General features: G+C 42.9%; 1 protein-coding gene across 3 annotated transcripts in view; it reads right to left on the reverse strand.

Moving 5' to 3' along the window:
• The window catches only part of Fgf12 (fibroblast growth factor 12), a 559,926-nt gene that overhangs the window by 270,307 nt on the left and 274,135 nt on the right, over nt 1–15,484 (reverse strand). Inside the window, exon 1 of one of the 3 annotated variants that reach the window (XM_013019386.1) lies at nt 8,127–8,532. The exons of the other annotated variants lie outside the window; for them this stretch is intronic. Within the exon in view, the coding sequence (XP_012874840.1) occupies nt 8,127–8,325 (199 nt within the window). The 5' untranslated portion in view covers nt 8,326–8,532. Of the gene's footprint in view, nt 1–8,126; nt 8,533–15,484 lie in introns of those variants that run through there. 3 annotated transcript variants of the gene reach the window in all.

Raw genomic sequence — 15,484 nt, forward strand, 5'->3', positions numbered from 1 at the left:
AGTACTATTCAGTTCCTAACCCTTCCATCCCATAGTATTCTTTTAGTATGACATTCATCTTGTCTGACCCATATCAACAGTGCTCTATCCCCTCCCTTCACCCCCAGCATTCCCTCACCCCTGCAAACGCACAGGTCATTCTTACATAGTGAAGATAAATTATCTCTGTACCATTACTTCTTAATCTACAATCTACCTCTACCCCATCTTTTCATATATAAGAAGGCCACCACCACCTCATGTTTTAACCACATTAACTACAGCCTAGACCTTCATTTCTCAAACTTTTTGATCTCAAGATGTTTTTCAGATGTCTAGAAATTTGTGAGAATCCCAAAGAACTTCTTTGTAATATCTTTATAGGCTCTCATCATGTGCAGTATATCAAAATGACAACACAAAGTCAATTATTTGTTTATTAAAAACAACAACAAACCCATTTGATGTTAACATGAGTAGCATTTTAAATCTTAGCTATTTCCCCAAAATATCTGGTGGAAAGGTTAGTGTACAAATATGGTTGCACATCTCTCTACTGTTTGGCTTAACAGAAGGCAACTAGATCCTAAAGCTGCCCCTGCATTCCGTTTCCTGACATATATTGTAGTCCGTGATGATTTATAAATTATATAACTGGACGTCACCTAGAAACATGGTTAAAGGGAAAGGGAAACAAATAATGGGAGATTTATCAGTCTCTGGGAAACTCAACAATCAAGACACAATGAGTGCATGTAGGCAAATAATTGGTGATATTGTGAAATCTTTTTTAAAAAAGCATCGTGACCTTGTACTCTTACGGAGAGGTGAGTAAGGTGTTCTAGAACTGTGCATCACATTTTGACAACTGCTGGACCCAACACATGTCCTACTTCCTCCCTGTGCTTTTGCTTCTAGTCCGCCTCCTTTGCTATTTTCTTCTCCAAAGCCAAAATGGCCATTCTAAAATGCACAGCACTTTATATGACCTCCTACTACTGACCTTCTTTGAATCCTGGATTAAAACACAAAATGTTTCTTTGGATTTTCAAGGCCCTCCACAATTTCACCCAATTTTTCCCAATACATGGATTTCAAATTCATGTGTCTTGAATATCTGTCCATCCCTCTTTAAAGGCCTCATTCTTCAGAGCTTAGCCTAAACAATTCTTCATCAGAGAGACATTTCCAGACCAAATACTAAGAGAATAGCTTCATTTTACAAATCAACAGACAGAGGCTCACAGGGACTAAGAAATGCCTAGGGGCTGGGAAGGTGGCTCAGTGGTAGAGCGCTTGCCTTGCATGCCAGAGGCCCTGGGTTCGATTCCTCAGCACCACATTAGCAAAAAGAATAAAGCCGGAAGTGGCGCCGTCGCTCAAGTGGTAGAGCGCTAACCTTGAGCTGAAGAGCTGAGGGACAGCGCCCAGGCCCAGAGTTCAGGCCCCATGACCAGACCCAAAAAAAAAAAAAAAAAGAAATGCCTAGCATTGTACAAATACTATATCCAGAATTCACATTCAAATTGCACTTCTAAGTCCACAATATGTAATTCTTCTACTACCCTGCCCTGTAAAAGCTAATTTTGAGGGGAAAACAAATACAAAAATACCAACCAATTTCTACAGGGCTCTACTAAATTTGGTATTCACCTCTGTTTTCAAAAACATCTGAGAAACTTTTGAACCAACTGTTTATGTTTAGAGTCAAGAAAGTCTGCCCCTTTGAGTCCAAGAGTCCCAGAGTGATTAGAGATGTCCCAAGTACACTCCCTTAATCCCTGAAGCTCCTAGCAGACACAGTATGCCCTTGCTAGGGGCCTGGGCCCCCACACATGATAGACATGAGTATCTGTATTCATTTCTCAACCCTCCTCTAGGGCTCCCCCCCCATCACATATCAAGCCAGAAAAGCACATAAAATCATAACCATCATTTCTTGACCTCTTCATGAGATTACTCTCAACAATAGTTTTCCAACTTCAAATGACAATTATTACAAGTCAGGGAATCTTAGTTCAATGTGGTAGAATATAAAGGCAATCTGCAATGTGCAAACTGAAGCCTTGTGACGGACAGCTTAAACAAGATACTATGAGGGCTACTTTTCTCAGTTCTAAGATGAAATTAACTTCTGTAGTAAATCACTATAACAACTAAAAGAGGCAAATTTTATGAAGAAACTCTGTAAATCCCACAGTCCTATAGTCAAATTAGTTGTTGGTATTAAAAAGTATCATTATATCTGGTTAATTTCAAGGTGTTTGGTATCTAAAATCCCTCCTCTCGGGCTCTTAGAAGATGGTTTTAAAGTAAGAGCCCTTTAAATGTGCTGTGTCTTTCTTTGGAAAAGAAAAGCTCTTATAATTCTGTGGGAAAGACACCAGCTAAACTCTGAATGTAGATATGAAATATGCTCCCTGTGTCTTCAAAAAAATCCCAAATAATTTTTGGGGGATAAGTAAGTAGAAAATATATACTGCAATGAAGCACTTAACTAATAGACACACACAAAAACCAGCAATTATATTAACAAGATTCCCAAACTAAATCTAGTGTCTGTGAATAAATAGTTCACCAAGAAGGATCAATGTGGTGCTATATGCCCAGGGCTTTCTCCTGGCCCCAGGACATTTCTTAGCTCCAGTGTCATGAAACCAAATTTTAGTTTCTAAAGAGATCTTCCAAAAATATCCCTGCTGCTTTCTCAAATACAGAAACTACCTCATTTCCTATAAAATGTTTTTTCTCATTTTGTTCAAGAATATCAACTTCATTAAAATATTAGGGACTTAATCCTGACTTATGGCTTGATGAGATCTCTACAGAATGAAAGAAATGTAGAGATCACAGAGTTCCTGCTATTTTAAGTGTTCTTACAATAGAAATATAATTTGTCGATGCGAACACACAGCAATAGAAAAAATAGGATAAAAAATACAAAATATTAGCTTACATCTTAGGGTGAGATTATAAAGAGAAAGCTTGTGGTTTAGTGTTTGATTAGGCTGACTTCCTATTTCAGACATGAGTCATACTTTTAAGAGAGAAAATACAATCAAAGGACTAGCTATAAATACAATATAGCCCCTGTCAGTCAAATTTATTTTTGATCTATACAGTGACCAAAAGTATTTTAATTTATGGGAAACAGCATCATTTATAGTCTATTGATCACATGATTAAGTATTCTTCACCTTTGCTGTCATTTTTCTTATAGAATATTATACTTTTGATGACATGTGCTTTCTTCTGTATGAAGGAAGAGGTCTGACAGGAAAATGTTGAATGACTATGCTGTTATATTCCATATACCTTACCACAACACATCAGAAGGATACTGAAACATAAATAGCTATAACTTTGTGGCAGCAGAACAAAGACTCAAAAAAAGACAAATGAAAATTGACAAGAATTATTACAGTTACAGTCACTTCACTGATTTATCTTGTGTATTTTAGTTTTTGTAAACAGATGATCTTTGTCTTTACAAAATAAAGATAGTAAGCCTTTTTAAAAAGAGAAGGACACATAAAACATAGTACTTAAACCATGAAGAATATTTAATGAGTTTCTAGTTTATAGTGATTTTTGTCTGATGGTTTTGGTTTAAAGGAAGAAACAAAATTTTATAGAAAAACAACAAGAATACAAAACTTACTTCAAATACACAGATCCAGAATCACCTAAGTCTACATTTTCTAGAAAGGCTCTCACTGGAAATAGGGGAAATGATATTGGATAGCTCTTAAGAGAATAGCTACTCAAACACTAAAAAGATTCTGGTATACAAGGGGAAGATTCTAACAACTAACTTACAGTTTAACAGAATGAATACCAGGATGAAGTTTTGTCAGAGGAGAGTAGGACTCAAGGGGAGGTGAGAGCAAACAAATAGAGAGGAAGATGGGCAAATACAATCAGAATATTCATTGTGCATACGTGAAAAGGAAACTTGAAAGAATAGGTAGGTTTGAGAGAGATGGGGGGAGAATAATGGAAGAAGTCACATTGCACTCATTAGTTGACATGTTTAATTGAAACCCCTTCCCTTTATACCACTACTTACAGGTAATTTGAAAATCTCTATATTCTGTTGCCACATGGATTTTTTTTAATTATCTTGTCAAGGTGACGTACAGAGGTGGTTACAGTAACATACATAAGGTAATGAGTGCATTTCTTGTTTAACATTGTTTACTTTTTCCGGTAGCAGGGCTTGAACTCAGGGGCTTCCCACTTTCCAGGTTTACATGCACACAGTTGCTACTTTACCACTCAAACCAAGCCAGGCTCTGCTTTTGGCTGATTATATTAAGGATGGAATTTCTGGGACTTTTCTTCCCACATTGGTTTTGAACTGTGATCTTCCAGGTATCAACGTGCTGAGTAGCTAAGAGTATAGACATGAGACATGGTGCTTCTTGATCATAAATACTGCCCATTGCCTGCAGTAAGTTGTGAGTTAAACCAGAAATCCTTGTGGAGTAAGTCATTGCACATGTGCTTCTCTTCAAAACAATTTGAGTATAAACAAACCATGGAGTTCATGCAGATATTCTAAAACTCAAAATTAAGTGACATCAACATTTAAGGAAATACTCTAACAAGGTTGGCTCATACAGGTATTTCATGCATAAAGAATTAGTTAAATGTTGATCAGAATTATCTTTTATCAGAAAGTTATCCAACAGGCTGAAGCACAGTGTCTTAAGCCATTAATCCTAGCTACTGGGAAGGTGGAGATCAGAGAATTGAAGTCCAAGGCCAGCCCTGACATAAAAGTTCAATAGACTCCAACTGAACCAATGGCTGGACATAGTGTCACACCTTATAATCCCAGTTGTGGAGAAAGTACAGTAGTGCCTGGGAATTCCAATGTTTCCAACATTCCATTTCTGAAGAGCTACATTCCACTTGGTTCCAAAGAATGTAACTCAATGTAACTGTAGGCGTTCACTAGAAGATTCACTTCTAGAAAGCTTGCTAGCTACAGTTGTTACTTTGAACTTCAATTGCCTTTCTTAGCATCCTCTCTCTACTACAACTTACTTCCTCAAAACTACAGTATCTCCATTCTAATTATAAATAATATTGATAATGATACTAAGAACACCTATGCCAATGCTTAGAAACACAAGCACAAAATTATCCCCATTCTTATCAGAGGTCTTGATCTTCCCACTTCCCTTGTTTTCTTTGTCATATTGCAGAGGGCGATGAAGAGTGGGAACAAATCAACTGAATTTAGTTTACTTAGGCCTACTTTTGGCATAATCTAGCTGTGTAAATTCCGACACTGACTGAGATTCTGTGATTTCTCACCAATACAGGTGAGGATGTGCTGCACAATCCCAGCATGAACCCTCACATGGTGTTCCAGGAATGGATGCACAAATCTCTAATTGGCTATGGCCCTAGAACCACATGCCATGAAGGCTTTTCTCACCAATGTTTTCATTGTGGACTTATGTGGTTTGGAGATCTGAGCCCAATACCATGATAAATCTTTGCTGTGTTGGTAAAGTTTCAACATGCTACATATTAGAACTTGGTGAGCTAAGAAAAAAAGCTTGAGAAGCATTCACTGTGTCAGCCCTGAGATCAAACACACTGCTTGCCCCTTAATCACTCGGTTTAGCCTCACAGCTTCAGCTGAGTCCCTCTGGACAGTCTGACCAGTGGGATGTGGGTCTCAATGGCAAAAATTCAGTGGAAATTCTTTATCATGGTAGGTTATTCCATTTTACCACTTGAACCACTTGTGAGTCAGTTTGTAGTCATTCATTCACTAAGGTTTAGCTCAGAAGAGGTGGTGGTTTCAAGAATAATTCAGATATTAAATGACTGTAACACAGTTGTTCTCAAAGTTTTACTTGTTGATGTTTAGCAACTTCCTCCCAAATCACAAAAGAATTGCTCGTGAAATTGAGACATAGAAGGTGCTACCTCTCTATAAATAGGTTCATCCCATGTTCTGAATCATAGTTGTTGACAGCAAATCAGAGTCATTATTTGGCTTTGTTAGTAATGATAATTGGCACACTATCATCTCCCCCCCCCAATTTTTTCCATACCCCATATTCGCATTCTTCTGAAGTCCTGGGAATACAAATACATTCATGTTGTCCTTGAGCTGGGCATGCCTTAACAATCCCTACTGTCTCTCAGAGAAATTGTTACTGTGACACCTTAGCTAAAGAAGTCACACTCGGGATCCTCCTGACCCAGATGAACACTAAGTAGATGAAGAAAAAAGAGAAGCTGATTAAATACATACTGAATAAAACACCAATCTCAGAGATTCCCTGTGTTCTAAGACGATACTAAGGACAGGACCAAAGGAAACCACACAGTCCTGCCATCCACCCCCAGGTAAACTTAAGCCATGCAAACTGCTTATTTGGAAATCAACTTCAACAAAAATCAAGTAAGTTTACCTCATCTGTTCACACATATAATGCACTTATCATTCTTATTACCTTGTTTTCAACTGAGGAAGCTAAATAAGATCAGCTCAAAAATATCATATAATTATCCAAACTGGAGTACAACAACATATTTCTGACGTAGTAAGTATTGCACTGAGTTCAGAACCTCTAAGTTCTTATAGACTTCATAAGCCCAAAGGAAAGCTTCCAAATAAACTCTGTACACCAAATTAAAGGATTTTGTTGTCATCTACTGTGGATTGTTTCACTGTTACTGTGCAGAGGTAACTCAGTGTTTGTATAAATCTTCACATTATAAAAGGCACAGGTTATGTTAATTGGCTGTAGAATAACCAAGTGTTAGTAGTTCCTGCCTTGGGGAATCATAATTATTTTTGTTTACTCCTACAACTTACTACTTTATTGTCATCACAAAATTTAAAAATGAGCCCACTAATAAAGTGAGCAATGTAATGAAGAAGCAATGGGAAATAAAACATGATTTTCTTGCAAGTTTTAATCCCGAATTGCTAATTTTCACAATACTTGAGACCAGCCTAGGCACTTCATTCCTGGAAGCCAACACCAGAAAAAGGTAAAACTAGTTTAGCTGATCACAACGCAGTTTCCCTGTCCAGCTAGTCTTTTCTTTCCTCTTGTCCACACTCAAGGTAGAATGTCTGCAAATGGCATTTCACGTTTCAGGCACACCCCAGGAATCACTGCTTTCTGAGAAACACAGATCTTGGGAATTTGCTTTCATTCTTTCAAGCTGGGACACTACTAAATCCATATGGACACCTTAGGTACCCAATTTCCCTTAAAGCAACCATTTGAGTCTAGAACGATAGAAGAGACTCTGGTTGAGAAAGGTTTGGGCATGCAAATCTCTGCCCCACCTAAAGTTTTCTTTAAATTCTTTAAGGCTGTAGATGGTATATTGTTTGCTTAATGTCTCACCAGTGTGAGTATGCACAGACAGAAAAGTTTGTAAGCAGAGTCCATGGGAACTATCAAAGAGGTTGGGAAAGAATGGGAACAGAAGGACTATGCAAGTGGAAAATACAATAAGCATGTTAGAAAATGACTCGATTGTTTGAAAACTCCAATGCCATGTGTTGCTAGAGGAATAGTTTGAAACTGAGAATAAATTTACACTTATCTGGTGTCTATCTAACTTGTGTTGTTATGAGAGCTATCGGAAAGGGTTTGACTTATTCTTGGATCCTCGGTAGACAGTATTAAGTATCCTATAGGTAGATGGATGGATAGAATAGAGACGGGAAAGCATGACACAATCAATGTATGCATCAATGGATGGATGGATGGATAGATGGATGGATGGATGGATGGATGGATGGATGGATAGATGGATGGATGGATAGATGGATGGATGGATAGATGAGATGATGACTCCCTTTAAGAACTACACAGGCATTTGAGACTGCGCACATCTGTACAAATGACTCTTGTCTAGACAAACTGTGAAACTAGTCAGAGCAGAAAGTGTCCTCCTGAATATGGGACAAGAGGCTGTTAACTAACTGCTAGAAGGTGGTTGTTTGGAAAAGGTGTGTGGAAATTAGGGAAGAAGATGGGCCTGAATGTGAGAAAGGGCTCCTGGTTCCTGTCCATGAGCAGTCCCCAGCCGCTTTGAGAAATGGAGAGAAGAGGTGCTGGCCTCTGGGGAGCCCACTGTCTGGGGCTTCTACTGACCTGGTCTCCGCCTCACGGGCCTCTTGCGGCCGCTGCAGAAGCGCACCTTGCTGAACACCCCGAGGACGTGCCTCTCGCACAGGGAGCGCCCGTCTTTGCTGGGGCTGGAGCGGCGCTTGGAGGCCGACACACGGTCGCTGTTGGACTCCCTTGCTTGCCGCTTCTGCCGGATCAAGGAACTGGCTATCGCTGCAGCCATAGCTGCTCAGCGCGAGCCCCAGGCCCCAGGCTCCACTGCGCCCTAGAGATCGCGCTCCGCCGCCGGGGCGAGGGCGGGACCTCGGGGGGCCGAGAGGGAAAAGGGCTGACGCGGACAGGCAGTGCTAGTATTGGAGGAGGCTTCAGTATCGAAAACCTGGCTCCCACAAGGTTAATCAGAGTCTGGGCAGTGACAATCACAATGTGTGAAAATCCAGATGTAAACTTCCCCAGCCGCTGGCGGCCGGGGGGAAGGGAGGGGGCGGGGCGGTCTCAGGCCTTCCTGCGAAGTAGTCCTTGGCACCCCAAACTTGCACCCCCAAGGCGATCCACGTCCAAAGGGGCAGTGGGGAGTTTGGTCACAGCGCGCGATCGAGGTACCAAGTGGAAGAGGGAAGAGGATGTCCAAAACAACCAGCCGGGCTCCCGTTGGAGAGGAGCAAGCGTGGTAAGGTGGTCCGAAGTAAATCTACACTACATACATAGAAAAAACGCGTTTACAAAGCAGAGTCTGGCCCCAGGCGACTTGAGAGTGGTCTCGGTTTAAAAAAAGAAAGAAAGAAAGAAAGAAAGAAAATGCTAAAAAGTGGAGGAGGAAAAACCAAAACCAAAACCAAAAAACACGTTCCTTTAGAAAACGAGCCACCAACCGCCAGAGAGCCGGAGAGGAAGGCAGCAATTGAACTCCCTGCGGCCCGCAGGTCTGGAGATTTTTTAGGAGGTCCGTCCCGGCTGGGTGAGGTCTACGGAATGCATCGCTCCGGCTGCGGCTCTCCCGGGGCCCCGCCGCCCGAGTTCTGGGATTCCGAGAGGCGCAAAGTGGGAAGCGGGTAGCTAGAGTCTGGGTAGGGGCGCAGGGCAGCTGTTTCCAGCTGCTGGAGGGCGACTCTGTTCCGGCAGCACTGCAAAGAGAGCGGGAGGCAAGGGGGGGGGGGAGGACGAGGGAAGGAGGGAGGGAAGGAGGGAGGGAGGGACGCAGGGAGATCCTCGAGGGCCAAGCCACCCCCGGGAGAAACCCGCGAGAGGCGGCGATCCGCGGGGGTCCCAAGAGCGGGCGCTCTCGTTCTTTTCCGCCTGCCTTTCTGGCACGAGACGGGCACAGTTGGTGATTATTTAGGGAATCCTAAATCTGGAATGACTCAGTCGTTTAAATAAGCCCCCCACCCCACCCCACCCCACCCCCTCCTCAAAAAAAAAGGCCGCGATGCCGGTGAAGGGGGGGGGTCCTCTCCAGCTTGGCGGCACCCACACGCGTTTAACTGGAGCTCCCCGCCGTGGTCCTCCCGGGGCCGCCGCACCGAGCCGGTCTCCGCACAGCCTCAGAGGGAGCGAGGGAGGGGAGGAGGAAGGGAAGGAAAGAGGGAGGGAAAGAGGGGGCGCCCTGGCGGGCTGGGGATCAGGGTCATCGCCGCGCTGCCCGGCTCTCCCCCCCACCACCCCCCTATCCCTCCCCTTCCCGCCCCAGACTCGCGCGCCCCGGCAGTGGGCAGCTCACAGGCAGCACAGGTCAGAAGGGGATGACCCTCCCGACGCCAGGCCCATCACTCAGTCCCGCGCCGCCCATCCCAGCCGAGGAAGGAAGTGACCGGCGCGCAGCGAACCCCCGCGCGTCTGCCCGGGTGGGGCGGGGAGCTGGCTGCGGGCGACGTCGGCGGCTCGCGGTGGCTGCGGCTCCAGATCGGAGCTGACCACCATGGTGGGGCGCCCAGCGGGCAGGTGGGGCGGGGGTTTGTGGGGGGAAGGGGGGAGTCCTAGGCCGCCCCGGGCGCCGGCAGGAGGTGGCGGAGCGCGTTTCCTGGGCCTCGGCTGCTGAACCCAGACTCCAGAGACCCGGGTCAGGAGGCAGGTGCCAACCGCGGCCAACTCGCCCAACTTGCTGCGCGGGTGGCCGCTCGGAGCCGCTGGTTTGCGGGGCACCCCCTCTTCCCCCCTCCCCCCCAGCCGCCCGGTTGCCTCCTCCCCAGGCCCGGGAGGGGGCGCTCAGGGAGGAGTCCCATTCATGAGCAGAGGCTCAGGGCGCGCCGAGCTGCTCCGGCTGCCAGCCAGCTCTCTCGGATGGAAGGCTTGGCTCCGCAGGAAACTCCAAGCAGAGGCCACAGCCACCGAGAAGGCGGGTGGGACAGGGACAGCTCCTCCAGCTGGAGAGCACTCAGGTGGGACTGAGCTGGGGTCCAGCTCCCAGGCGTTGGAAAGAGAGAGGAGCGCACTGGGGGTCCCAGTCCCCCGTGCCTTCTCTTCCCTGACTCCCTTCTCCTCCCTCTCTCCCTGGCTTCACCCCCATCTCTGTCTTCTGTCTCTCCCCTTTTCTCCTCTCTACGCAATCCTACGTGATTGAGGTTTGGCTGAGGAAATCTCAGAGGCAGAGCAAGGGAACTGCAGCTTGGGTCTGTTGTGTCCAGTTTTTCCCCCAACAGCAAAACATCCACCAGAGGCTTGAAGAACCCTGGTGCGCACAGAAAGGGGTTCAGGCTGAGGGTGCTGACAGAAGGCACTCAGCCCAGTCTCCAATATGCAAGAGCCTGCTGCATCCTCTGTTTAGGAAGGAAGGAAGTGGACAGTTGAGAAAGTGGCCCTGGTCTCTTGCTCTCTCGTGTTGGACCTCACCTTCAGCTCATTTTGGGAACAAGGAAAAGTGTTTCAGCCACCTTGGAACCTGAATGCCTTGGTTCCTTCTGGAAGCTACAACCCAGACACAGATCCTTAAAAAGAAAGACAAAATTAGCAAGTTCACTAAGGCTGCCATAGAGGTGGGCAATAGAGGAAGTGACCTGAGCAAGGGCAGTCAACAACCAGCTTGGAATGCAATCTTGTCTCCAGAAGAATTGGGGTGACAGTTGCAGCATGAAAAACTGGAAATGTGAGAGGAGCAATCACCTTGGATTCCTGCTGAGGTGTGGGCGTGGCTATTAGCTGTATTTACAATTTCTTTTCCATTTCTCTTCACCTCTCACAAGTCTCTCCTTGGATACTTCTGTAAGCATCAAAGATAATGTCAAGGATTAATGGATGATTTGCAAGCAGAGAAAGGTGTAGGTTGAAAAGAGATGTCTTAAGACAGGTCGAGGAAAATGTGCAATCTGAACGCCAATGTGGGAATCAAAGAGATCCAGGAGACATTTAGATGTAGCCATGAACCTGTAGGCCCAGCTGAAATTCGTTTAGGCAATGAGGGTTATGGTGTGTAAGGTAGTCCAGACGCAGCACCAAGTATAACTACTCAGCACTATGTTGAGTCTGGAGGCCTGGATTTTCCAGGCTGCCAGTTAGGCAGGTAGAAGTTAGCAGATAGGGGTGAATGGCACAGGCTGCTAGAAAGAGGTTGAACAGACAAAAATCCTGGGAAGTCCTCTGGGCTGTCCTGTACCTCAGCAATCAGTGTAGCTGAATGAGAATGGGAGATTCATTCTTAGGTTTCCAAAAATCCAAGACAAGAAAGGCATAGAAGATGCTCATAACAGGCTCTGCTGCCAAAGCAAAGCTTTATTATACATTCTCCAGAGTTCATGTGGATGAAACTATAGCAATGGCTTGACTATCAGCTGGTGGCTGGGTACTAGCAGCTCTCCCCTGCAAGAGGCTGAGTTCTGCGGATCACTGTGCAAAAGCCAGCCTGACAGATAAATCCAAAAGACTCCTATCTCCAACTAACCAGTAAAAAGCTAATACTGATAGAGTGACTCCAATGGTAGATAGAACACCCGCCTTGGAAGAGGAGTAGTAAGGAGACCATGAGGTGCTTAATTCAATCCCCAGTACTAGCACAGGCACACACAGGCATGCATGCATGTCCCCTACCACCCTCCCCCCCCCCACACACACACAAGCTGGTAAAACAACCAACTAGGGAAATGTCCACATTCCACAAATGGAATTCTTCCCTTTCTGGGACTATTGGAAGACTTTTCTCAATCTTGAGCAAAGAAAGCACAGATAGTACCTGCTATGTTTATTGGTCCCCTATCTTTTGCAAGTCACCATACAAATAAGAAAGGGTCAACTGAGGAGAGTATGCAAAGAACTGAGCAAGAGGGAAGTATCTAATGAGGCCTGGAGGAAAGCACTGTTGAACTCAGAGTCTCTTTATCCTCAAAATGGTGATAATCATCATCCCTTCTACCTCACAGAACTGAATATGCAAGTCTAGGCATTTTGAGAGCTGAAAAATGCTAAATGACTGGAATAGATGATGACAGTGTTTATCTTTTTAAAGAAAATGCAGGAGATTCACCTGAGATGTTTGTTTTAAAATGCACATTCCTGACAGTATCGCAAAAATTTGAAGTATTTGGATTCTCTGTGGTCGAAGCCTATGAATATGAATTCTTAAGAAGTTCTCAAGATGTCATTGCTTGAGTTTAATATATGCATGCAATATAGACAATACTAGAAAGAAGTAAATTCAAACTCTCAAATTCTGTTATACTCCTTCCAAATTGCAGTCTTGTGCCAAAAAGAAAATACACACCCAGAATGTCTAGTCTCAAACCTTGATGTGTGGTGGACTCTTCTGTATAGATTTGTAAGAAGTGAGAATGTTTTGTTACAGAAGTAGCCAATATACAGGCAAGAGAAGTATTCGACAAGGGGACAAATGACAAAGCAGATGACAACTGCTGTTTAAAGTTTTCCTTTTTGTCTTCACATGGCAATATCAAGTTAGTCTTTTAAAGAACAACACAAAACAGACCATGCCAGTGTTGAGAGATGGACAGTGCTTCTCTCTTTAGATCACTATTAGAAGAATGTGGTGTTTTATACTCAATGAGACAACAAAGACTTGACTTTCCCCTAGTCTTTCCCTTGTAGTTGGTGCTCTTGAACTATTTTACCCCAATTATTACCATCATTTACACCATTTTCCCAGTCAGAAGAATAGGCAAATACATGAAAATTTGAGAAATTAGCTAGGACCTGTGCATGACTGTTGAAGAAACAAAGATTTTATGAATTGATTCATCCCTTTCCTATCTGGGTTAGGAACTCTCATACATCTTCCTTCATAATTAGACCAAGATATTTTTAATATCTTGGCAATTTTGAATAAGAAAATAAGTCAATCTACTGATTGTTTAAGTTAAATAACCAGATACTTAAAACGGTGATGTCTATGAACTATCAATACCTTCATTTTTATGCCTTATTTGAATAAATGATTTTTTTCCTTTACCACTGGTGAAGGCATGAGTGGAGAAAGTTAGCCAATACATATAAAAAAGATGCATTATATTTTTATTTCCTACCAACAGTCAAACAAAATAGGATCATCTCAGTATTTTAAAAGAAACCTGCATATAACATTTGATTGTCTTTATTCATAAGGCAAGTCTTCCAACTTCTGAATTAGGACTGTTTCACATATGTACTTGAAACCCAATACTGAGCACCCATGGAGTCCAGGATTCTTGTCCAGTTACACCTTCACACCTTAGATTCTCCTCATCCTCCATGAAGCCAAGTCACATCATCACGTTTGTCTTTTTGTCTCTTGTCTTAATTGCTCACTGTCAGTATGCTACCAGACAAATTAGCCCATCTTTCTAAACCACAACAGCCAAAGAGATAAATGATAATGACACGAGCTGTATCTACTTAATCTGGGCTCTCAAAGAATGAGAATGAGCATGCTGTCATTCAAATACCCATTTAAAACAAGTCTGCTATAAAATATAGACTTCTCAAAACAGGAAAACAAACTTTGTGATTCATAGACATCATCATTCACCCCTGGAAATTTACGTGACATAAATGATTAACCTTGATATTATAATGGCAGACAGAATTTTCCTTAGTGGAATACTGTCAATGTCCTTGTCTGTTGGAAGCACAAAGAAACCCAGGTCTGCTCATACATCATCCTGCTGTAAGATCACTGGGACTGGCCACAACAGGCCTGAGAGAAGAAGAACTTCTCTACATGAGTTGTTATACTCCCATTTCCTTTTCTATACCAGGCGATAAGTTAAAACAGGTTGGCTAAAGCAACGTAAACAATATCCTTTTAACAATTCCTTTTTATAACAAGCTCACTGATAATGTTTTTATTCAACAATTCAGCAATTAAATGACCACATGATACATATCTGGAAGTAGCCATCTCAATAAAGAAGAGGAAAATTTAATTCCTCTTTATGACACCTAAGAAGAGTGGGTCTTCATTACCCCCCCAAAAGAAACATTCAAGAATGTCTTCTCTAGCAAGAAATAAAAGCTATACCTACTCTGACTAGCTAAATGTCCTGCAGACTTCTAAGTACAATTATTGATGCAAAGTCCTTAAGACAACCCCATGAAGTAAGTAATCTCATACCTCCATCTTATGAATGCCACATAGAGATTAAGTTGCTTAACCTAGGACACTCAGCTAAGAATGGAAAGAGTAGGGACTCAAATTCATGTCGCTTGTTCACAACCTTTCCTTCTGTCATCTATATGATAACTGTCAAATAAAGTGTAATACTATAAATGTCATCATGTCATAAATTCATAAAGCAACAGTACAATTACCACTTACATCTACACTGTCTTTTGAAAGCAATATTCTCATGTATTATCTTACTTAACATTTATTCACTAGTGATAAAGCTAAGGAGATAACAGTAACCCAGTTATACACATAGACCCTTATTGGAGTGATCTCTCAATGTCACATAATCAATTGAAGATCTATAAGTTAAATTCAGGCCTTCTGACCTTAGTGACTCTATTAACCTAAGGACACACAGAGGGAATAAAACTATGAAAGCCAAATGTCCATTCCTTCTCTAGTCTCTAGATGTGTTATAAGAATGACCTTGAAGGGTCATTCTGTGTATACAGAGGATGGAGTACTACTGTCCTAAATTCTCTCCTGCTGCAACTATTACATCTTCTGGGTCATTGAACTTAGGAGAAGGCCACCTATCACAACTATGAGAGGGAACTTCAACTTCATAAGAAATTATAGAGAAGCTAAGTCAGAAAAGAAATTAAAGCAATGTGTAAAGGGATGAATTTACGATTCCTTCATTCTTATTCCTAAAAAATAAAAATGTATACTGGGACATAGTACCCAGGGAATAGTTAGCATGTGGTTATTTTTCTTTCTTAGCTGAATTGAAGAAGTCAGAAGATATGCATCAACAAACTGCCTATCATTTTAGTCCTCCTTCAATTCCCAATGT

Source organism: Dipodomys ordii, unplaced genomic scaffold (genome assembly GCF_000151885.1).
Source record: "Dipodomys ordii isolate 6190 unplaced genomic scaffold, Dord_2.0 Scaffold45, whole genome shotgun sequence".
NCBI lineage: Eukaryota > Metazoa > Chordata > Mammalia > Rodentia > Heteromyidae > Dipodomys > Dipodomys ordii.